Raw genomic sequence first — 25981 nt, forward strand, 5'->3', positions numbered from 1 at the left:
ATAAAAGGGTTATTAAAATGTGTCTTTTTTTCTAAAACATCTGGTAGATCATATATACAAATTACTTCAACAATTGCTTAGCTGTAGTTTTGGCATTTGCATTTTTATTTATGTTATAAGCCACACCTCTAGCTGACGTGAGAAGAAATCTATGCAAAGCAACACACCTACCTTTGGTAGCTGCAGATTAACTGCATACAGATAGTCTAGCCTTGAAGCAACAGGAAGGAGGTACCAATTGTCCTAGGTTGCATAGGGCGCATACCATGCATCCATGTAGAAACTGGGTCACGCAGCAGTATTGAACCCTGGGGCAAGCCATGCAGACTGAAAAGGATAGAATTTCTTACCGAAAATGCCTTTTTTCCCCGAGTCATCATGACGGTAGTACATGGAGGTTGCCCATTGACCTTGTAGGGACAGGAAGCAAGAGAAGTGAAAAGGCTCCTCCTCCCTTCCATTGCTCAGTGTCTTCCAAATTACTTACATGGACATATTTCGGTTTATCAGGAAAACTTTTATAGGAAAAAACATTGTTAGTTCACGTTAAACACATCTATCCTTTCCTATTTTTTTTTTTTTTTCCTGGGGGGGCACCATCGAACGATAAGTCCGAGGAGTGATCAGTATTTAGCCTGTAGTGCTTAACGAACGTGTGCAGGCTAGACCACGTGGCCGCCCTGCATATCTGGTCTGGTGAAGCCATTGTCCTTTCTGCCCAAGAGCACGATACGGCTCTCGTCAAATGAGCCCCTAGTCCTTCCAGAACCACCTTGTTGCTGGAGGAGTAGGCTTGCTGGATCGCTGTTTTTATCTAGCGGCTAATGGATCTTTTAGAAGCCGCCTTTCCTCTGCCCGGCCCCTGAAATTGAATAAGGAAATTGTCAGATTTTCTAAAGGGAGTCGTACGTTCTAAATAATACAGAATAGCTCTTTTCACGTCCAGGCTGTGGTATTCTTTCTTTGTCGTTTCTGGGGTTCTGACAAAAAGGAGGGAAGGATCACCTCCTGCTGTCTATGGAATTTCGAGGCCACTTTGGGTATGGCCATTTTTAAGACGATCCTATCGTCCTGAACTAATAAATACGGTGTTCTGCACGAGAAGGCCTGGATCTCGTTAACCCGCCTTGCCGTCGTGACCGCGACCAAGAGTATCGTTTTAAGGGTTAATGTTTTAATAGACGATTGTTCTAGGGGTTCGAAGGGGGCCTACAGAGGCTTTTAAGCACCAAGTTTAAATCCCACGGAGGCACTGAGCTACAGACTGCTGGCCTTATCCTTTCCGCCGCCTTTATGATCCTGTGGACTAACTTGTGCTTGGCTAACGGCTGATCAAGAAAGTACGAGAGGGCTGAAATCTGGACTTTAATGGTCCGTGGGCTTAGATTTTTGTCCAAGTTTTCCTGAAGGAAGTCCAAAATCTCCGTCACGGAGGTGTCGAAGTCGGAAACTTCCGACTTCCTCTAGGCAGTAAACTTCTTCCATATCTTATTATAGATGGTGGTGGTTACCGGCTTACGGCTCTGGCACAGGGTTGATACTACCCTGGCGGACAGACCTTGGCTTAGTAACATCTGTTTCTCAACATCCAGGCTGTTAGTTTCAGCTTCTGCACGTTGGGACAGAGAACTGGGCCCTGCGACAGGAGATCATCTCTGGCTGAAAGCCGGATTGGGTCTGTGATAGCCAGGTTTAGGAGAAGGGGAAACCGCACGCTTCTCCCAGTACGGGATGACTAGTATGACGGTCACGGGACTTCTCCGGATTTTCTGCAGGACTCTTGAGATAAGGGGAATGGGAGGGAAGGCGTTGGCCAGATCCAGGTCCCAGGTTTGAGAGAAAGCATCCATCTCCTCTGCTTTGTCTCTTGGATTGAGGGGGAAGTATTTTGGGCATTTTGCGTTTGACCTGCTCGCAAAAAGGTCTACTTGTGGCATGCCCCAGGTGTCCACGATGCGTCGGAATTCCTCTTGGCTCAGAAACCACTCTCCCGGGTCCAGGTGTTTTCGGCTGAGGTAGTCTGCCGTCACGTTCTGAGATCCGAGGTGGACCGCTGTTAGGGACCGCAACGTGACTTTGGCCCACCAAAAGATTCGGGCTGTCAGTGTCAGGAGATGAAAGTTCCTGGTACCTCCCTGATGACGAACAAGGGAGACCGCAGTCATGTTATCTGAGAAGACCTTAACATGTTTGTCTCTTAGGGTGTCTTGTGACCTGCGCAGCGCTTCCCAGATGGCCATGAGTTCCCTGAAGTTTGAGGTCTGGCTTCTAGTTTCTGGCCCCCATCTCCCCTGTAACAGTTGTTGTCCTACCTGTGCTCCCTCACAGAGTTGGCTAGCATCCGTGACTATGCTAACAAAGGGTTCGAGAACCCAATGGGATTCTGCATTTAGATTATGCGCCAACAGCCACCAACGAACAGACCGGGCGACTGTTGGTGACAGGGGCATCTTGGCGTCTAACGAGGTCGCCGCTCCGTCCCAATTACCCAGGACAGCCCTTTGCAATATTCTTGAATGCGCCTGGGCCCATGGTATAATCTGGATACATGATGGCATAAGGCCCAATAGTCTCATTCCTTCTCTTAGCGATATCTATTTTTCCCCCCGTGTATTTATGGACTGTCTGTCCTAAACTCTCCTTCCTGGGTGCCGGCAAAGATAGAGTCTGGGACTCAAGAGTTTATCTGAACCCCCAAGAATATCTTCCGAGTTTCGGGAAGAAGACTGGACTTCTGGAAGTTCACGATCCACCCCAGTCTCTGAAATAGGGCGACTGACCAAGCGGTATCTTCCTTCAGGGCTTTTGCCGAGGGGCCTATCAGTAGAAAATCGTCCAGATAGGGAACAATATTGATGCATGAAGATGCGCTACTATCTCGACCACGATCTTCAAGAAGACCCATGGCGCGGTAAATATGCCAAATGGTAAGCACTGGCACTGAAAAGGATACAAGCAGTTTCCGATTTCTACAGCGAATCACAGATATTTATGATGTTCCGGAAGAATCGGGACATGATAGTACGCATCCTTCAAGTTAATTGTGCACATGTAATCCCCCCCTATTGACTAGGGTTACTGCTGATCTGATAGTCTCCATCTTAAACTTTTTATAGAGGATATATTTATTTAGACCTTTCAGGTTAAAGATCATCTGGTGCGACTCGTTTGTTTTGTTTTTTTAATAAGAAAGAGGGGAGAGTAGTACCCCAATCCCTGTTTTACCACAGGGACCTCCACTATAGCCCCCATATGTAGCAGGTTAGCAATCTTATCTCTAAAGACTCTTTGGAGGGCCGGGGATTGCGTGGGAGTAACAGCGAACCTATTGGGAGGCCGGACAAAAAAAAAATGTATTCTGTACCCCGGGGATACTAACTGGAGAACCCACGGGTTTTCTGTAACGCCCTGCCATTCTTGACTAAACCTCAGCAATCTACCCCCACCTGGGAATCTTCTACTGCAGTAGCGATTTTCCCCTTCTTACCCCTGCCACCTTTGGGGTAAGACCAGCGTCCCGTCTTCCCTTTTGCCCCCGATAAGGTCTGAAGGTAGGCTGTCGCTTGAAGGATTGCGGGGTCCTCCCCTGGTCTGGAAAACCTTGGGTCTTGGCTGCCGCTTTTTTCAGGATTTCATCCAGCCCAGCCCCGAAGATATATTGACTATAAAAGGGGATGTTGCACAGCTTATTTTTAGACGTAGCGTCCGCCCACCAGGTTTTCAGCCAGATCGCTCACCTAGCCATATTGGACAGTGCCGCATTCCTGGCGGATAGTCTAATTTTCTCGGTGGAGGTGACCGCCAGAAAGGCTGTTGCTAGTCTTAGCAGGGGTATACATTCCTGGCTCTCCTCTCTGGATGCCCTCTGCTTGACTTGGTCATCCAATTCCCCCAACCAAAGCAACATAGACCTTGCCACGGCCGTGGCTACGATGTTAGACTCTAAAAGGTATAGGCTGATGCTTGCCATGCCCGCTTCGTGAGGACATCAACCTTATTGTCCATAGGGTCCTTTGGGTGGGAGGAGTCCTCAAAGGGAAGCGCCGTTTTTCTAGCCATCCTGGCTACCTGTGCATCTACCTTCAGCACGTTCTTGTATTCCCGCACGGCTTCCTCCGAGAACCGGAGCCTCTCTCTAAATTCTCGCGGCAGATACAGGTGTTTGTCAGCGCAAGCCCATTTGTCAGAAATCACCTTCAAGGTGGTGTTTACTGGAAAAACAGTCCTGTTGCTTGCCCTTAGCCCACCAAACATGTCGTCCTGGACAGACCTTGGCTCGACAGTATCCTCGATTTTCATGGTGTCTCTCACCGCTTTCAGAAGCTCGTCGAGATCACCTGATGCGAAGTTATATTTTTTTCTCTCATCCTTAGCCTCGGGGAAGGTTAACGATTTTTTTATATGCTTCCTCTAATTTTTTAAGGCACATGGAACACTTCCTATGCCTCTTTTTGGGATCCTGCTGTACTTTAACAGGATTCCCTGTCCTGCAACGCTACATGCATAGGAGGCGCATAAATATATACACAATGCCCACCCATAAACCAAACTTTGAACATATTGCACTTTTTTGGTTTAATGGAACGCTTACAGTTTTCAGGGCCTCCACATCAGTCTCTCTGCTGGTCATTTTGGATAGAATGGTGAAGATAGCAGACCAGAGTCCTGAGGTGCACACTTCTGTGAAGCTGCCGCTGTAGTGGAGGCTTGTCGGGGGGGTTTCAAATGTCCCGGGCTCTGCCGGCGTGTGAGGTCATCGTGTCGTAACGTATCACAAGACCCGCCCCCTGCTTCGCGAGCGCTGGATCCTGCCGCCAGTGGGAGAGGGGTCCCAGGAGCCTCTGGCGCGCCGCTCTCCCTGGCACCACGGAGAAGAGGAGAGGGGAGGCAAAGCCTGTTGCCCGCCGTATCCCCCGACCGCGGATGGAGAGGTAAGAGGGGAGGCGAACCCTGTGGTCCCTAAGGCCTCATGCCCACGGCTGGGTCGGATTTCCACTGCGACATCTTGCAGCAGAATCAGACCTGGTGCTCTGGCAGAGACCAATACTCACCTGTCCGGACACACTGCGAGTGTCTCGTTTGGCGAGCATGTGCAGTGCATAACGCGGATCCGTGGCGACTCACTGCAAAACATGGCTTCCATTGACTGGAAGCAGTCTGTGTGATTTTCTGCACCAAATAGAGCATGCTGCGATTCTCCCCTGCGAGTGGGGAAAAAAAACGCAGTTGAATCGTTTAACATAGCAGGTCTATGGCTGGATATTGCTGTGAAATTTGCGGCAGGCTGCTGGCCACAAATTCCGCAGCAAATTCTACAAGGGGCCATTGGGCCTAAGGCATCTTTCACACATCAGTATTTGTTTGTTGAAGCAAAATAGAAAGAGTTGCATCTCTTCTGTATTTTGAACCCAATCCTGGTTTGGACTGTCAAATACGGATATAAAATACTGACCAAGATACTACCCATTGAATGACTCCTTACCCTCGCTTAGAAAGTATTGATTATACAATAGGGTAAAAATTTGAAAACCGCCCAGTAAACTGTATTTTTTTATTTAACATTTTGTTTCTGAAAAAATGACAATCATAAGTCACTAAATCAGCAAATATATTAATAAAGTTTAATTACATTTCAAGTTCTTGTAAGACAGATCCAGGTACAAAAAAAATGACTTCTTACAATAATACAAAATACTAGCTGTAGTTTTAGATTCTCCAATTATAATTTTGAATTGTAAAACACTAAAAGTTTATCTACATATATTTTAGCTCCACATTCATTCCCCTCCAGATTTTTTTTTGCCAAAAACAGCTAAGAAAGGCTCCTTCTGATGGGGTCCAGTCTTTTTCTAGTTGAAAACAGAACAAGGGTGGGGAATTGACCTGCTGCTACATGCGCACAAGTGTGAATATTGCACAAGTTTTGAGCGTTGCAAGACACACAAATATGAATTTCATTTTTTTGATTGGAGCCATATACGAGCAATTTTTTTCTCCTCCCAGCAGTGCTGTGAAGTAAAAAAAAAAAATTTGCTGCATGTCCTATTTTTTCGCATCCCTTGGAATGCATGGGAAACACCCGCCGGAGGATCGCAATTTCACTGAAGTGCTGCAAGGCGTTTTTGCATGAAAAACCCCCTTGCATCCATGGGTAAAGCATATGTGGACAAACACGATATTGGGCTGGGTTTCTCGGTCAGATATCGTGCTCACCCATGTAAATATATATTAAAGGTTTTCTTCTTCCTTCGGTGATAGGGAGTTAAAAAATAAGCTGAGTGGTAGTCAGTCTGCCTAACAGCTGTAGGGACGAGGTTGGAGGAATTAAAACTTCCAGCTGAGAGGGCTGCAAGCTTGAGGTCCGTTGCGGACCAGTAAAAGCCCCAAGTCTGACAGGGAGGACGCCCCTAGACTCACACCCTGCTGGGGTACAGTAAGTGAACTGTGTTGATAAACATTTTAATGCTATGACACTAGGCCAATGTAGTGAGTGATCTACAAGTGTCTCTAGTCAGTAGCTGACCAGATGTTTATTTTGTGTTTTGGTGGTGTGCAGTTTAAAAAGATTGTGAACCATCGTTGCGTGCAATAAAGCTGCCAGAGATTTAAAGACATCGGGTTGGCTAAAGGCTCTGAGCAAGGCGGCATCCATCTTAGATGAAGATGATGGCAGTCCTCGCAAGTGACCAATCCCAAAGTGACCACACTTCTTAAAAGATCCATTTTTGTTCTTGGCCAAAAAAAATAAAAAATCTTAAAAATGTGCTTGTGTAAACGAGCCCTTAATTATAGTCACCAATAAAAAAAAACACCCTTGATGGCTAACTTCCATATGACATGTGCATTATGCCACAACCACTAACCTTATCCACATAAAACCATTTTAATCATTTTACACTGCTGTAAATAATAGATGAGTTCTCTTCCACTTTTGTTCGGATCTTTACTTTCAAAAGTTTGTGAAGTTTTTTTCCTTTGCTGCATTCCCATTGCATATCCAGAGACCCAGAGTATATCCACTTCGGGGACCCACATTTATCTCAAGAACTCCCTCCTCTCTTGCTCTGTCTTTTACAGAAATACCCAAGGGCACTGTTCTGTGCAGTTTCTGTAACTCACATAGAAGTAAATGGGAGTTGTGTAAACAGCATCTCAAAAGTTATGGCAGCAGCGTAGGTCACTCTGCTACACTGGTTCCACTACACCCATTCACTTCTATGGGAGTTACAGAAACCTTGTAGAACAGTCTGCTTGGCTGATTCCATAAACCCCCACCACATCTGGCGGAAGCATGCAGACTGGTATTCACACCTCAGCCATGGCTGACTGAGATGGAAATATTAGTCTACACTTCATGTATTTACCTTATGTAATATAGCATATACGGTTTATTCCTTGCTCGCGTGCAACCATTCTCCACAGCAAGATATGGAGTCCAAACCTACCTACACAGAAACTCTTCTATATAGCAATATATAAGCACTGATTGTGCATACATTTTGTACTCCTGCGCTATTGCACATACTGACGGAAAAGAAGTAGCAATCCACAGCATTTAGGCTACAAACATCATAGCTCCTTCTGGCTGTTGCAATATTAAAGGGGTGACACGGGGACATACTTTGGTTCAAAAGCATGTTTAGCCTGCTGTAATAAAATAACAGACTACATACTCGCCACTGCAGTTTCACCGGCTGCTGGTCCCCACTGAACCTTACTTCCGGGAGAGGAGTGATGATAACACGACACTAGGTCATGGGAACGCTGCCCTGTTAATGAGCGAACATATAGGGGGTGCGGTTGCACCTGGGCCCAGGAGCCCTAGGGGGCCCAAAAAGTCTCTTCCTCATACTGCAAACCAATACTATCAATATAGTTAGGGGCAAGTTATGCCTCTGACTCCTACTTTACTACAGCAGGGTCAACAGGTTTGTGAACTAAAGTATTTGGCCAGATAACTTTTATGATCACAAATGTCACCTTACAAATCTCAACTAATGATAGCCAATATGGTTGTGCTGAAATCCAGCAGGTTTGGTTGTCTGTTGACTGTCATGTCGCAGTTTATGTAACTTGTGGGTCCCAGACAACATTCTGTATCATTAGTTGCAATGTAGCAGCATGACAACCTAATGTCACCATGTAGCCCTAGGCTTAAGGCTGCAGCATAATCTACATGTAAATACACGCATTGTTACCCAGATGTATCTAAATACGTTGCGGGTATTCCACATCTCCCAACTTTATCAGTAAGTGCCATGACATATATAGAGACCTTTTTTGCAATAACACCGATCATCACTTTTAACATATATTCCAGTCTTTGGAGGTGGTTATCATAAGATTGAGAATTCCATTAATTTTTTTACTAAAACAAGTAAAAACTAGATGATCCCTGCCCCGAGAGGAATGAAGTGAAGGCTTCCAGAGCGGAATCAGCTTTCTTCATTTAATTGCTAAATTACTATAACTTCTTGACTTCAGATATCCAAAATTTGAAAGAAAAAAAAAAAAGTTTTTTTTAGCCTAGTTATGCAAAGGTTTAAATGTTTCTGTAATTAGATCTTCTTGTTGCTGATGGTGAATAGTCCCGATTCCCACTGCAGGTGCAGGAAGCGCAGGTCTGCTTACAAGTTGTAGCTAAAGAGATACAAAAACACAAAATCAATAAGATTCAGGAAGGCGCACATGCATCAATTCATTACATCAAGTACAGCACCAAAGTGTACCAGAATATCATTAAAAGGAGTTCTTCAGAAAATGACAAAAAAAAAAAAAAAAGGCACAGTTCGTGCAGTTTCTGAGGAACCCATGCTAGAATGTAGCGGGGGAAGGTTGCTGAGACCTAAGGGGGGCAACGGTGAGGGTGTGAAGCCCACCACACTCTTGTTCCTAAGCCCAACATGAAGGAAGTGCAGTCAGGCTCCACCCCTGCAGGTCTCAGCAACCAGTGGCAATCATATTGTAGAATGGCTTATCGGAGGCTGTGTGTGCAGCACTTTTTTCCACATTTGCTGGAGAATCTGTTTAACGTGTCGCACATATTTGCGCAGGATAAATTAAAGCTACATTTAATTTAGAACTAAAATGGATGAACAAAATTACCTAGCTTTTCTAAACAAATTACTACAATGTCCGCACGCATGTGTACTGAACATAATTCACATAGCTTTAATAATCTAAGGCTGGGCTCATACGAATCGGTCGGATTCTGCTTGCAGATATTCACAGCAGAAGACCTGCAAGCGATTGCGGGAGCAAATTGCGAATGCTTGTGTATGCGTGCGGTTTTACGCAAATATGAACAGCATATAGTCCACGTAGAAGAAAACAAGCAGGGAACATCAGAGCATCGCAGTGTCGACCGATATATCCAAGCGATATTTTCTCTCACTCCAAAATTCTGTCTTTTGCATTGGTCTCCTAAAATTTTTTTTTTTTTTTTTTTTTTTTAAGCGAGTGAATCCGCATCCATATGCGATGTTAATTGTGTACACACTACAGATCACACACACATCCATAGAGATCAATGGAGTACGTATGAGCGGAATACACGCTAAATTTTTCTTCCGTGAACAGAATCCCCAATTCCTACCCACAAGTCTGAGCAAACTAGCGAAAGTCCATGCCTTTGATTGCCCGTGTATTATGATGCATGATCCACGTGGAATCCGCAATTCAAATCCGGACGTGCAAGACCGGCCTTAGGGCGAGCACCCACTGGCGTTTTTTTACCTGCGTTTTGCGTTTTTCCTGCACAGGCATAGAGATAACATGTGTTCCTGTCCACTGGCGTTTTTTTTGCGTTGCGTTTGCGTTTTTAACATAGGAACTGTCAGTTGCATATGTGTCCTTTTTTTTCTCCTAATGCACCCATGAAAGTCAATGGTAATTTATGGAAAAGCCGCGAAAAACGCCGCGAAAAAATCGCGGGAAACGCGGCGAAAACGCTGCGTTTTTTCCCCGCGGAAAACGCAAACGCCAGTAGGTGCTCGCCCTCAGTCTGGAGACGATAGACTTGCACAAATGCCACAACCCTGCTCCAGGAGATCTGTGCTGTTGGAAGTCCCCACTTTGTATGTGGTGCTTCCCCTTGGGGGCGCCAGAGAGCTCTCCAGACAGACGTCACTGGTTGATTGCAGCGGTTTCAGCTCCCAGCCCCCGTTTAATGCACTCAGAGTTTGGCGATAACCTCCTTAGCTGGAGTATTCCTTTCCTGTCTAAGACCTGACAGCCCTGTTCGCAGTTAGCTTCAGAAGGATAATCTAATTTATACATAGAGTGCCCCTGCACGCTGCTTATACCTATGGGGTCTTTGAGTTCTTACCTGGCCTTCGGACTTCATCCTGCACAGCAGGGACCATGAAGGGAGCTCCTCCAGATCTCCTGTGATGGGCCAGCTGGCATAGTCTATCTGCAGGACCTAGTAAACTGTCCCACAGGAACGCGGGCCCATCTTGGATCCTCTCTTCAGCCTGCAACGGCCACAGGATTTTGCTGTATACTCCACTACACCTCAGGGTCGAATTCAGATCCTCCATCTAGAGCACCCTCTTGTAGGTAATTCAGGTAGTTGACTACCAGATCTCCATAGGCATCCACATAGACTTCACTGCGTCATGAGTGAGTAAGGAAGGGCTAAGCTCGAATTTTTTCTGGAAGCCTGGTACTGGGGTTCCATATCAGCAACCCATAGATCAGTCTGAGGACCAGCAAGCTACTACCTATTACCAAGTACCCCCAATTTTTACAGAAGTTGCCAGCATTCAGCTCTATCCATATAGCAACAACCCTCACGTAAAAAGGATAGGCGTCTGCTGCCATCTAGTGGACACCTTGTATGTTGTGCTTCTTAAGCATTCTTTTTAGGGCCCTTGCTTGGAGTAGTTCTACATTATCACACTTTTTGGGAGCACATGCGCATCTCAATGTGGTGGCCATGAAGATGCTCTCTGCTATTAAGAATCTACAAATAACAGCAGCGTGCACTGTTGGTGAATGGCCCACGGAGGCAATAACAGACCCAAGAATGGGGTGATCATTCTGTGAAGCTATTTTTTTAAATGGCGCCAGACCACCTACTCAGTGCAGTTTCAAATGTGATCAACAAACTGGCATCTAAAAGTGCAAAATGCTGCTGTTCCATGTGGCAAGCAATGTCAGCATAACCACCCAACTCAAGTTTAGTCTATCAGCTTCATCTGGGCATAGCAATGCAAATACCACGGGGCTTTTATGTGCAGGGTCTTGCTCATGCAGCCAATTAAAACTGATAAAAATATAAATTCTCAAATCTTTCACTAAACACCACAAATAAAATATATAATAAAGTAAAAATAATAAAAACACATACAACTTAAAATAGGACAAAAAAAAAAAAAATTATATAAATTGGGGAAATTTACTAAGCTTGGCATCTCAGACGCCGGGCTTAGTATGGATTTTCCGCAATGCAGACTGTGCTTAATACAAGAAGATGTTTAAGATCTTTTTGAACACAACAGTCATCACCAGATATACCTTTAAGAGGCACATAAAAAAAAAAATATATTTTTTGAATTTATCAATAAAGGCCTCATGTCCACGAGTGGATCGAATTCCACATGTAGGAGCCCAGAGCAGAATTGGACCCTGCGTTACTTGTCCGGGGTCTTCTCTTTTTTGGTCTGCGGATGTGTGCAGGTGGTATCTGGCTCTGACTGGAGACCCCACGGTACCTACAAAATCTGTAATGCAGATGCTCATTAGTCATATGCAGTACAGAATTTAAAAAATGTATACTTGCATTTCCTGTGCCGTCACTAGGCGATGATGCGGGTACCCACGGCTCACCCGCCATTGTGCGAGTCGGATGGTCTCCATTGACAGCAAAATAGAACATGCCGCAATTTTCCCACGGCTCGCAGAAAACGCAGTTGGTATCTGACTGAAGGGAAAACTTGAAAATGCATTCTTTTTTTCTATTACCGCAGACATCGGTCGCGGATTCCGAAAAATTTTGTGGACCTTGGTCTCCATGTTAGCTGTACTGCACTATGTTGTTTACTATCTTTGGAAACTAGGAGACTACACTGAGTCAAGAGTGGATCTGTGGTCTGTCAGTTTTTTTCTGTGGAACCAGGGAGAGACCACTTTCCCCTGCATGATTACATCTTTGAGGCACCTGAGGAGCGTATACAAGTACGCCTTCATGTTTTATAGTGGAAGAGAGGACTTTTCCTATTATTTACAGCGTCTGAGTGAATGGAATACCTGTTGTACCCATTTATTATTCATTTAGTCCAACAAACTTCGCAGAATCATACAATACACCTTATATGCGTCTTGTCTCAAGAGGACTGGGAGTCCCCAATTTATTAGGCTGGGTTCACACGGGACGGATTTGATGCAGAAAATCCATGTGAAATTTCTGTGCTGCAAATCCTCCCGCAGCTCCTAATCCCGGGATTAGACAGCCATGTGGATGAGATGTTGCAAAAATCTCGTCCACACGGGGCGGCCAAGCCGTTGCGGCAAAGCCAGGCACAACTGGCGATGTGGCGCAGAATTGACAGCTGCAGCATGTCAATTCTTTATTTTTTTACGTTGCGGCCTCACTCCTCTTGGAGAGAGAAAGCCGCAACGGAATGCCGGCAGCCGAACTGCTCCAAAACCCATGGCGAAATGCAGCGGGTTTTGAAGCTGCGGCTCTCCAACAGAAATCTTGCGGCTTTTGGGTGCAGCCAAGCCGCGGAATTTCCGTCCTGTGGGAACCCAGCCTTAACGTATTATCATGCACAGTTGAATACAAATTTTCTCACTGTGATTAGCATGGGTAGAAATTGAATCATTAACAGAGCATTCCCACTCAATGCATCTAATCTTTTAGTATGGCTCTTGGAGTACACCCTCAATCTCCCTGGTCCTTTCTATATCCCTTATGCTGTGGGACAGATTGGCTAGGAGGCATGCTTAGATTTCTAAAACATCGTCCTTTATCCATTTAACCCATTTGGTAAGCCTGCCTTTCCTCCAGGACTTGATAGCTTGGGGTTTGGGTGGTTCATTGCTAAAGATCATAGAATGATAGAGTTGGAGGGGTCATCTGGTCCAACCTCCTGCACAGTGCAGGATTCACTAAATCATCCCAGACGGATATTTGTCCAGCCCTTGTTTGAACACTTCCATTGAAGGAGAACTTACCACCTCCCATGGTAACCTGTTCCACTCATTGATCACCCTCACTGTCAGAAAGTTTTTTTCCCAATATCTAAATTTGTGTCTCCTCCCTTTCAGTTTCATCCCATTGCTTCTAGTCTTTCCTTGTGCAAGTGAGAATAGGGCTGATCCCTCTGCACTGTGACAACCCTTCAGATATTTGTAGATCCCTATTAAAGGGGTTGTCCCGCGCCGAAACGGGGTTTTTTGTTTTTTTCAATAGGCCCCCCGTTTGGCGCGAGAGAAACCCAATGCACGTGTTAAAAAAAAACAAAACAAAAAAAAAAAAAACAGTTTAGTACTTACCCGAATCCCCGCTCTGCGGCGACTTCTTTCTTACCTTGCGAAGATGGCCGCCGGGATCTTCACCCACGATGCACCGCGGGTCTTCTCCCATGGTGCACCGTGGGCTCTGTGCGGTCCATTGCCGATTCCAGCCTCCTGATTGGCTGGAATCGGCACACGTGACGGGGCGGAGCTACGAGGACCAGCTCTCCGGCACGAGCGGCCCCATTCACCAGGGAGAAGACCGGACTGCGCAAGCGCGTCTAATCGGGCGATTAGCCGCTGAAATTAGACGGCACCATGGCGACGGGGACGCTAGCAACGGAACAGGTAAGTGAATAACTTCTGTATGGCTCATAATTAATGCACGATGTACATTACAAAGTGCATTAATATGGCCATACAGAAGTGCTGAACCCCACTTGCTTTCGCGGGACAACCCCTTTAAGTCTCCTCTCCTTTTTTGCAAGCTAAACATTCCCAGATCCTTTAACTGTTCCTCATAGGGCATGATTTGCAGACCGCTCACCATCTTATTAACTCTTCTCTGAACTTGCTCCAGTTTGTCTGTCTTTTTTAAAGTGGGGTGCCCAGAACTGGACACAGTATTCCAGATGAGGTCTGTCTAAGGAAGAGTAGAGGAAGATAATGACCTCATATGATCTAGACTCTATGCTTCTTACTAAATCCCAAAATTGTGTTTGCCTTTTTGGTTGCTGCATCACATTTTTGACTCCTGTTCAGTTTATGATCTATTAGTATACCCAAGTTTCTCACATGTGCTGCTGCTTAGCCATATTCCCCCCATTCTGTATGTGCTTTTATTTAATTTCTTGCCCAGGATGTAGGACTTTGCATTTCTCCTTGTTAACTACCATTCTGTTAGTCGCCGCCCAGTCGCCACCCACTGTTCAAGCTTTTCTAGATCTTTTTGAATACTCTCCCTCTCTTCCCTAGTGTTAGCTATCCCTCCTAGCTTTGTGTCGTCGGCAAATTTGATCAGTTTCCCCATCAATCCCCTCCTCCAGATCATTTATAAGAATATTGAACACGGGGCCAAGGACAGAGCCTTATGGTTCCCCACTTGATACATTCTTCCACTTGGATGTGCAGCCATTTATGACCACTTTTTGAGTACGATCCCTCAGCCAGTTGTGAATCCACCTAACAGTTGCCTTGTCAATCCCATATTTGGTCATTTACAAGAATCATGGATGTAGTGGACAAACTGGGCTTCAGACAATTTGAATACTTGCGCTCTGTACATTTTATTCCAGATTCTGCGATTTTCTACAGATTAAACACTATGTTTTATCCCCAACACAACAACCTACCTTGGCCGATATGTCAATTTTCAAACAAACTTAATATGGTCTCTGATGGTTCTGTGGTTATTTTGAAACTGTATTGGAATTTTATTTTCCCTCAGGTAAACCAACCTGTATAACAAACTGGTACCATTACTCTCTGGCCATGCGTGTGTGGAAGTCTTACATTCGGACCCTGACGTCCCCTGTAATCCATAGCCAAATTTACTAGCACCTTATCCCCTCCCTCGCTACACACTTGGTCCCAGACAGCTTGTAATTATTACCAGTGGCTATGGTGTGCTCTTCCTTAGGTCTCTTCCTACTTTCATCATATCAGCTTATTAATAGTCGTTCTCCCCCTTTCCCTATCCCTTGTATGTCGGTCTTCTTTTAACTGAGGTTGTCTGGGTGACCACCCTTTAAGTTATTCTATAGTAGTTATATCTGACTATTATCCGATATTTCATGCGATGTTGACTCTTAAGATACCTTCTGGCTATCTTTCAATAAGCATATTTCTTGCTATGTATATCTGGGTTCTTTCGTCTGGGCATCATGGGTCATGTCTGCAATTTCAACATAGGGTCCCCTATTTGGTCATGTTGAGGTTATGTTCCTTTATTGACGGTAAAAGGTCTTTTTTGTCTTCACTGTATTCATGAAAAGACAATAAAACCATTGCGAACAGGTTATCCTGATATTGTCCATATACAATAGTATAATGCATGCATCTAATATAGAAGCTTACCTTCTGTCCCAACTGTTTCTCAAACCTTGGAGCAACAAAGGTCCAAGCACCCATATTTTCTGGTTCCTCTTGACTCCAAATGAAAGCTTTAAAATCAGAGTACAAATAACACTGTTACAGAGGTATATTTCCTGAGTAATAATCAGTGTTCTTACCTATATTAAAAGGGCGTTAAATAAAAATATGGCAACCAAAATTGTCTATCAGGCAAATAATGAAACTATAGACATCAGAAAGTAGGATATATTCAATATTGTACCATTTTGTTACAATATATTGACCATTAAAACCACAGTCCTCATTTATCAGAACTGTCTGTCTAACAGTAAAACTGTCTTTGTTGCCCATGACATTGGCTTATCAGGAGTGTATGGTGAAAGCCTTCACCAGGACATACATGCAGTTGAAAAACAGTATGACAGAAAGTGGATGTCTGCGATGCCGACTGATTACTGCTGGAATATTCCAAGGGAGAACACTGGCGGACATAACAGAAATAAGTGACTTCTGCAAACATTGCATCTAACTTCTCAGATTTTTATGCCACTTAAGGAAGTTCTCTGTTATTATATATGTGCCACCTGGTCGTTTTATGTCCTGTATGTTACCCTATTCAGGATTTACTGGTTATAAATACATTTCTAAAACATTTTGTTGCAGTTATAGTTACACTTCCTTATTCTACGGTTAAGGTTATTGTCTGTAAGTATGTTCCTAACTGTCAAAATCTTAGAAGAAATTTGGACTCCAAAACTCTGTAAGAAACAAAGTTTGTCCAGAAAAAAAAAACAAAAAACTTTTTTTGTGTAACAGTAATTGACTTTGAATTGAATTCTATATTGATTCAAAATTAAAATACATGAATTCTTGCCAAAACATGGTATTGATTATGGTAAAAAGAAGTTTAAAAAAAACTTTGACTATAAGATGCACTTTTCAGCTATAGAAATAATCTTGCTAATAGTGCCTCCTAGTCCAAAATTAAGAGGGTCTGGCTGTGCCAGGAGGGGTCACTATCACTACTGGGTATGTTTAGATGTGGCGGAAATGCTGCAGAATGTCCTCGACAGGAATTTCTGTGGCAAATTCTGCAGCATTTCTGTTTTCAAAAAGCAGTCAAAGTCTGCACTGTGTCTATTTTGAGACAGCCCTGTCCTTTTTAGAACGACGGAAGTAAAATCCTGCGTTGTGATAAGCCACACCCCCTGACATATTGGCACTTTGCGATAAGTGGGTTTTGGGTTGCAGTTTGGGCACTCTGTCTCTAAAAGGTAGGCCATCACTGCTCTAGGGTGTCGTCATTAAACAAGCGGAAACGTAACAAACACATTAAAAATGGAACTGAAGGTGAAAGTGGAATTATGTGTATTAATGTTTAACTTTATTACTTGTTGGAGATGCTAACTATAACAAAAAAAAAAGTCACTTGAACCCACCTTTGGCCTTCGGATATTTGCCCATCTCATGCTGGAGGGATTCTAATGGAAATGGACATAGTTCTTCTAACCTGATAATAGCAAATGTGTGTCCTTTTTCTCCAAGTGTTTCTTTCCGTTTAGCCAAAGCATAGTAGTGTTTCCCAGAACAGAGGATCACTGTGCTAACACTGATATAAAAAAAAGACAAAACAAAAAGTACTGGTGATTTATTCATTAAGCGTTATAAACTTACAGATAGGATTTTACAAATATGCTTTTCAACAGGGTAAAAGAAATTATTATCTTTATAATGCTTTAACTATTGCCATGGACAGGGTTACAAAAACCATGCAAAACTAGGAGTGAGGTAGAGTAAGTTAATCAGGCAGTGGCATCATCACTTCTTCATTCACACTTGCAGAATTAAAACAAGTTAGTAGTCTTCAAAGACAACCGCAGGAGGGGAGACTCCACTGTCAATGACTGCGGAGCTTTCCATAGAGTGTACACAGTCGTATATTGATCCGGTCTCGATGAGGTAGTAACAGAAAAATATAAAAGCTGCCGGGCTTACTAAAACAGGACTGTAGCTTTTAACAATGGCAATGTAGAGTTTACTGCCTGTAACTGAGCGCTGATATAGTTTTCATTATTTTTGCACTTGCTGTAGTCTCCATATTCATGACATTAACATCTATTAAATAAATATGTGCAACAAAAGGCTGTGTTTAGTTTAATGAGGCTTCATTACTAATTGTCATCCATCGTAATGTATTGTAATGGAATACAGATGCCATTCTAGAAAAATACTGTGGAGCACCAGACTAGGGGTTCATGCAGAATCCTGTATGTTGGCAGACTGTCTAAACAAGGCAATACAGAGCTGTAGCATCTCCATGAGACACCATATTCTCCCCTCGAAGCATAGTTGGTAATATGGCATGTGATGGAGCACGCCACAGTTTAATCTCAAGGATTCCCATGGACTCTGTGGGGATGGGGTATGGACAATCCGTGTCTATGTTAAGTCAAAGGAACACAAATACAGTATGGATGCATACCACACCGATTCATAATATGGACAAGTGCACAGGGCCTTTTTATAATGGATATGACAGAGGCGGAGAATAATCAATGTACCTTTTGGGGTCTGCAGCAAGGTCTCCTATAACAGGCTTAAATGTACTTCCAGGTGCCATATCCTCTAAGCTTGAAACAGCAGCCTAGAGAAAAAACCAAAATAAAATACTTGAAAGAAGTCAAAGTAAAAAATAAAACAAAAAAATCCTCACAAATAGTGAACATAAATTAAAACATATTAAGCAAATAAAAAAGGCAAACCATCGTTATTCTAAGGCCATTTTCACACAGCATTTTTGTGATCCATTCATTTTTGGCACATGCACCAGGAAGGTTCCCAGCACATACGTTACACTGATCGATAGGTCCCAATTCACCAGATGAGGGAACTTAGGATCTCTGTTTGGCTGGGACCAGTCAACATACGGTTTTGTTCTATGGAACAGCGCAGCAGACAATACTAATCCCAAAAGCAGATAATAATGGGGGCGATAAGGGAGACTTACCTGGGGCGAAGGCTCCAGATGGGCCCACAACCGACTCAACTGCCCCTATTGGTAATCAACCACTAGCACCTCTCTTTTCCCCCTTCAACTGTCCATGTACAGGGTCAGCTGCACCGATACAATGTTGCCCACTCTGTCCCCTCCTCATGGCCATGGCTTAACATTATGCAGTGCAGGCAGCCGCCCCTCACCATGCTGGAGGCCAAGATGGCATTACATGCGCAGAGGGAGGAGTGCCAGCAGCCTGCTTAATAGGTCGCCTGGGGAGAGACTCCACAAACCAGCCTGCCTGTGTGGAACGGCGAGGCACAGCAGTGCAGAGGGGAGAGGGGAATTAAGAAATGGCAATGCAACAGGTAACTGCAGGAGCATCAGCTGCTTCTTTAGCCAACTGCTGCTTCCCATCCCATCTTCAAGTCAGCAGTCTGGACTCCAGACTAAGGGTCTATTCACACGGGCACATTTTCTGTCCTTGTAATGTGTGTATTTCACAGACAACACATAGGCTACACACAGAATCAATGGATTGCTGCCAGAAAACTACAACTAAGGCTACATGCACACGAGCGCCAAACTTATGCAAGTTTTCTGCATTGCGAAACGCACAAAACCCATGTGAATACGAACTCCATTCTTTTGAATGGAGTCGTACACATGAGCGAGGTTTTCCTTCACATGCTGTGAGGTATAGTTGTGGTTTTTTTTAACTCGCTGCATGTCCTATTGTTTTGTGTTCACTCAATGGGAAACAATTGCGATCTTCTATCGCGTTTGAAACACGTGCGTGAGGATTGAAAGCTCACAGATGCAATGCAAGGCATTGTTGCATGAAAAACTCCTCGCAGCCGCGGGTAAAATGCATGTCGACAAGCGCGATAGCGGACTGCGTTTCTTAGCCCAATATCACGCTCGCTCGTGTGACTATAGACAAATTAATTGAGTTGCTTGGGCCAAGAAACAGACAGACCAATAGAATCCAATGTACTATCGCATGGCCTCTCGTTCTGTGAGGTCCCAAGAAGCAATTGGTTCGAAGTGGATTTGGACTGCCGTCGGCTCTTTAGAGCACTCAAGCTTAAGGCATTTTTCTCTTCCCAGAATAGGTCAGTGGTGACTCCAAAGGTGCTGGTTTTACAGCGTCTGGGGTTGGTTTGCGCCATAGGAGTACTTACCAGCCACCAGGTACATATAGTGGTATAGAAGCGTTCACTAAGATGGTTACTAATGATCTACATAAGCTTAGAGGTCAGCAATTTAGGTATATGCACACCAATAATTTGACAAGACAGGAGGTTGCAGCTATGAGGTCCCTTGGAGATGATAAATCCATTACCATTAGGGCCGCTGATAAGGGTGGCGCTATAGTGGTAATGGACTCCAACTCTTATGAGGAGATTGTCACAATTAGGGGACAATGAGACCTACGAGCTGCTTAGTAGCAATCCAACAGAGATTTGAGAAGCAATTGACTGGAATGCTTGCTGATGCGTTTGAAAGTGGCATTACTAAGAAACTAAGGGAATTTTTAGGTGTTACGTATTCTGTCACTCAACATACATAAGAACTTACAACAACCACCTGGCCGCCCGATTATATCAGGGGGGTGGGGGTATTCTATTTATTACGTGTATATGTCATTTGTTTGTAACTTGAAAAAGACCCCTGCGTGGGTTGAAACGTTGTGCTGTTTTGTCGACTATGGAGTGAATAAAGGGGCATCATTTCGGATACAATTTTACTGAAGACACTCGTGATGCTGCTCACTTATGTTTATTTATACCAGACAGACCAAAAAGAAGTCTGTCCTTTAGTTCGACAAGTCCACAAAAAAATAATGAAGTTCTGGGTCAGAGGACCCGGACTCTGCAGTCTGACCAAAACTATAGAGATAGCTTTGGAGATGGATCATAGAGTCAACAAAAAGCAGTCAACAAGTCCTTAAATTCTTCAGGGCTGTTGGAAAACCATCCATGGTAGCTACTGCATGACTTTGGTTGGGAGAATGCCAAGAGTGTTTAAATTTGTCATCAAGACAAAGAAAAGATGACTGACCACTATGAAAACTATTAAAAGCAAGATCTTTCTGAATTGTCTTTTTGTCCCTCTGTAGTTACATTTGCATAACTTCTTAGTTCTAATGAGTTTACTGCTAATCTAAAATGCATAAAAAACTTCTGAGTAGATTATCCAGACTTTTGACTTGTACTGTATATAATGCTCCTATACATATTGAATAATGTGAGAATCAAAAATGCCCACAATCATACCACTGATATGTTTCCTAAGCAGTGGCCAGAACATGTTCAGATCCTCAGCTGGTAGTTAGCACATTTGGATTGGCACCATTTTTGTGCTGAACTTCGGGTATGATTCACATTCATTACAAACGCTGGCGACTTGATTTCATAAACACTTACAGCACCTCCAATACACTCACTTTCACTGTAAAAATCTACAAGTTTTCATTTCTTGCAGCACAGAAATGGGTTGATTATGGTTCTACTGATTGGATAGAAGAGGCAATTAAACAGCAGTAAATCAATAAACCAATAGCTCAAAAACATACATTACTGAAGGAATGACCATCACGTGCCTAGTACGCAGAAGTGAAGAAACTAATTTAAAAGGGGTTGTACCAGAATTACAAGTTAGCACCTATCCAAAGTGCATGGATTGCTGGCTCAGCATGTGCAGTCAGCACTCCGGATATTTCCATCAGCCCCATTGAAAGGAATGAACTCTTGCAGCTCCGCTGTCTCTGCAGTCCCACTGAGAGTGAATGGAGTGGCGGCACACTTGCGCTCCATTCATTCGCTTCCTCACTGCGGGGGATACAGTAAGTAAGAGGAATGGGAAACCAGTACCCCTGTCCTCAGGATTGGTGGGGTTCCAAGCCATGGGACTCCCACCGATCAGCAAGTTATCCCCTATATTTTGGCTGGGGAATAATTTGTAAGTCTGTTACAACCCCTTTAACAGGGTGGTATTATTGTGCTACCTAGGGACTCCAGGAAATTAAGAGGAAGTCTGTGAGACGTGTCACGGTGATCTGTTTCTTCATTCTATCAATACATGTATTCTGTAACTGTATGTCATTCTGATCAATAATGTATTCTTAAAAATATTGTATTTTAAGACTACTGGTGTAGAAGTGATCTTGGGGAGCTCTGGCTTATAATCAACTTTGACAACTATCTGTCAATGTATTGGTCTTTTTCTGGTGCATTTTACTCCAAAATATTATCTGATCTCCTGTGGGATACATTTATTACCCAATAGCACTAAGTCATCTGCATCATGCACATCAGTTTTTAAAAGTGGAGTGGAAAAATGGGTGGGGCTTGATGCCAAGCCAGGACTAAAAAAAAAAGTTGCATTCCATATCTCTAATTTTTTAACAATCTTACACCAGTATGTGGGTGTAAGAATTGTAGAAACACCTCAAACAAAAGATGCAACAAATTTGTTATCATGCAACGTTACCAATTTTGTTGTAACTAAGGGCAACGTCACATTTAGCAAAACCGACTTCAGAAATACTGCACATGATAAGTTCTCCCCTTTATCCTTATGCATGTTATAAGCATCTTCTGGAGTATCAACCTCAATAGTTTGAGATGAATTCTACTGAACTCACATCATCAGATGTACATAGGTATTGCTTCTAAACTTCATCCTCGTAGCGCACTAAGCTACCTACATCGCCTGTCAGTCTACAGAAGACAATAGGCCACACAAATGATGTAATGCACAGAACAAACATTTGGCAAGCCAAACAAACCGTTGTGGTGCGCCACACTTTCGCCCGAAGCTCGAACCATCTGTAGAAGATACACTGCCAGAAGGCGGCACTCTGCCTTCATTTCAGTTCTTTGTATTTGCAGGCAAATTTTAGTTCCTGAAGTTGTCAGATAATTGCAAACAGAAAGAACACCTGAAATGATCTCAAGCTTCAGGAAGTGGTTGCTTCCAACTTTAACAAAGTTAAACAGCGTAAGCTCTGACCAGCCAATTTAAAAATGTGCCAAGTCCATCATAGCAGCTGATGCAGGATAATAAACCTCCCACATCCCTAGACACCTCTGTCCAACTCCACACCAGCTAAATTTGTAAGAAAATTTTGGTGTGAAGCCACACCCGTTTCCTGGTAAGACACGCCCCATGACAAGCAAGAAAGGGTCCAAAACACATCCTGGTTAGACACGCCCCATGACAAGCAAGAAAGGGTCCAAAACACAAATTAAGTGCAATGCATGTATACCCTTTTTTTGGCCCCTACTGAGCTGTATTACGTGTAAACTTCACCCACAGTAACCCTCCCCTGCTATGTCTAGACTTGCATTGTCTTTTTTCCTTGGGATACAGGATTGGACTCTGAAAGAAAAACTAAATTCTTAATTGGTATGCACTAGATTTAACCCCCTAGGATACCAAAAGTAGCTGGTGTCAGAATGAGCGCAGCTGCTCAGCAGAGCATAGTAATCTAAATGACAAGGAGGTATGTAAGCACTCAAAACTTGGCAAACTGCAAGATTTCACACCTGCTCATTACACAAGGAGCTTTTTAATATAGTAATAAGACTGGCAGACGGAAAAAAAAAACCACTCACCTGGCAGTGGCCATCTGGGTGCATCCAAATACACCACAGGTACCAGCAGTGTCCAAGAAGCCCCAAGACAAGAATCATGGAGAGAACACAACCTCAGGAGGGGAGCTGAAATCTGCAGCCACCATGATGAAAGCAGTTAACTTTACAAGTTGTATACATGTAATGTGTGAGCAGAGGAACCCTTGTATATGGCACAGACCATGTGACAAGGGACTAAGGAAACCCCTGGTATACGACACAAATGTTGATTGGTTTATTACTTACTGCCATGTGTCTCTTCTATCCTAGCAGAAGTGTTACTAACCCATTTGTGTGCTGCATTAGGACAATCAGGAGATTTTGAACTAACATGCCATTCCTACAGCACTGAGTGCACGTATAAATGGGACAATCTACAGTGAAACATATCTTCAAAGTTGAAACACATTCCAAGACTTCAAGTAAGAGTGACAAGGCTTCTAGACATTATCACAGATTTGCTTCTGTTCTTAGAACAACAACATTTGCCAGTGAAGAACACTGTTTACCTGATACCTGAGCAACATTTTTGGCGAGGCCACAATTAGAGGTTTCCTGAAGTTTCGTATCATTTGTCGGCGTAACAAGTGAAAATACTGTGCTGGTGTTGTGGGATGAACGATGCACATATTTACGGTATCACAGTCTACTCCTCCTTCTGTACTGTCACACATCTATATAGAACAAAGAAAAAAGGTTTCTCACATGAGTCTAGTTGATATGGAACTAAAACCAAGTGGTTAATGTTGTATTTGCTTTAAAAATGACAAGGCATAAGAAAAACTGGTTTGCCATATTTGGCGCTACCTGCAAAAAGCGTTCAATGCGGCATGAAGAATGTTCTGGGCCAGCACCGTCATAGCCATGTGGAAGGAGGATTACGATTCCACTTTGTAAAAGCCACTTTGCCTCACCTATTTGGGCAAAACAAATATGAAGCAATTTAGTTAGTCATTCTGACCACCATCACATATACACCTTCAAATAAAATCCTGAAGGAGTCAGATGGTAAAGTGTACTTAAGGCCTACGGACACCTGTTATCCTCCTTTTTCGTATAAAACTATCTGTAAATGAATGGTAGTAAACATTTGACAGTTTATTATTCGTGCTGGCTAATTATTTCATTAGACTGGAAGCTGGAGAACTCAATTCTTGCAAAATCAGTCAGACAGACTATGAAACTAAATGACAGAAAGCTGGTTCTGCTATATGTAGGTGTGCATGCGTGTGAGTGTGCGCGTGTTCAGCCAATCAGATACAGTCAGTCCCACAGCGGCGGAGTGGCGCTCTTTTGCTATGATTACTTAACAGGTGCTGTCCGCTCCGCTGCACTTCTCCTTCTGAAGCTCCACGGCACTTGTCTTTGGTCTTCAGCCAGCGCTTCCTAGTCAGGGGGCTCAAAAATCCCACCTCCAGGAAGCACTGGCTCTGATTGAGCCGCGACGCTCGAGAACCAACCAATCACTGCAGCGCTTGATGAACAAAATCACAGCTATTCAATGCGATGGCTGTGACTGGTTCATCGAACACTGTAGGGATTGGTTCTTGAGCACCGCGGCTCAGCCAATCAGAGCCAGCGCTTCCTGGAGGCGGGACTTTTGAACCTCATGACCAGGAAGCGCTGGCTGAAGACTACAGACCAGTTCAGCGGAGCTGCAGAAGGAGAAGTGCAGCGGAGCGGACAGCACCCGTTAGGTGATGCCTTGTTTTTTTTTAAATTCAGCCAGGACTTATTTTAAGGACAAGCAGTAAGACTTTCTATTGTAAAAGTTGTATCGTACTGCACAAAAACTGTTTTTGCGCGATGTGATGCAACAGAAAGGAAGGCTCCATAGGGAAACATGAGGTACAAAACATAGCAAATCGCAGCAATATTTAGCATGCTGCAATTTTTTTCTCGTGCAATTTAGCAGCCTACAAAACGTTGCTAATGTTGAATTCAATTACTTGAATTATTAAAAGTCTGATGTAATTTTACAATTTACCACTTTAATGCACTACACAATTTCTGCACTCAATACATGGTAAATGAACAGGTAGTTATGAAAAGCTATTACAATCAGTTCTGAACAAACTAAGGTGCAACCAGTACTAAGCCTTATGAAACACATCCCTTGTGCATCCCAAAATGTGAGCAGCAGCAATCACACATGCACGCTGCTGCTCCAGTCACTTCAATGGGACCACTGGAGAGAGTCGCCTAGTTCAAGCGTTCAGCTACTTCCAGTGGCTGCACTGAAGTGACTGAAGCCACGGCACGCATGTGCAACCATAGCTGCCCACACTTTGGGACCTTCTGGGACCCTGTTCTTGGAATCAGTGGGGCCTCAGCAGACTCCCACCGGTCTGCAAGTTATCCTCTATTCTGTGAATAGATCACTTGTAATCAAGGAACAACCACTTTAAATTTATTTTAATTAGTTACATTTATTTTGATCAATTCAGTGTCAAATGTAGTCTTTTCAGTTTATAGATTGTTTAATACCATCTTACCCCCAGAAATAAAGGTGTCAAATATTATCTGTGCTCCATTGAAGAAATCTCCAAACTGTGCCTCCCAAATTGGCAGCAACTTGGGACTTTCTATACTCATGCCGTACTCGAATCCAAGGACAGCTTCCTCTGACAAAGCACTATTGCTCACCTGTGGGGAGGGGGGCAAAATTGAAAAGTTGATTTTATTTATATAGTACCAAAATATTCTCCAATGCTGGACGGTGACTGACATCATTTACACCAGTCCTTGTTCATACTGGTACTCAGTCTACATTCTGAATTAATCTATCAAACTAGGGGAGAACATACAA

General features: G+C 43.7%; 1 protein-coding gene across 1 annotated transcript in view; it reads right to left on the minus strand.

The window, feature by feature from the left end:
• Positions 1 to 5580: 5580 nt before the first annotated feature.
• Positions 5581 to 25981, minus strand: part of DHTKD1 (dehydrogenase E1 and transketolase domain containing 1) — a 38674-nt gene continuing 18273 nt past the window's right edge. The window contains exons 11-17 of the mRNA XM_066592046.1: positions 25668 to 25818; positions 23980 to 24086; positions 23682 to 23846; positions 18099 to 18181; positions 16977 to 17146; positions 15541 to 15626; positions 5581 to 8640 (exon numbers count right to left, since the gene is read on the minus strand). Coding sequence (XP_066448143.1) covers positions 8527 to 8640; positions 15541 to 15626; positions 16977 to 17146; positions 18099 to 18181; positions 23682 to 23846; positions 23980 to 24086; positions 25668 to 25818 — 876 coding nt within the window. The 3' untranslated portion in view covers positions 5581 to 8526. The remainder of the gene's footprint in view (positions 8641 to 15540; positions 15627 to 16976; positions 17147 to 18098; positions 18182 to 23681; positions 23847 to 23979; positions 24087 to 25667; positions 25819 to 25981) is intronic.

This window comes from Eleutherodactylus coqui, chromosome 2 (genome assembly GCF_035609145.1).
Source record: "Eleutherodactylus coqui strain aEleCoq1 chromosome 2, aEleCoq1.hap1, whole genome shotgun sequence".
NCBI classification, from domain to species: domain Eukaryota; kingdom Metazoa; phylum Chordata; class Amphibia; order Anura; family Eleutherodactylidae; genus Eleutherodactylus; species Eleutherodactylus coqui.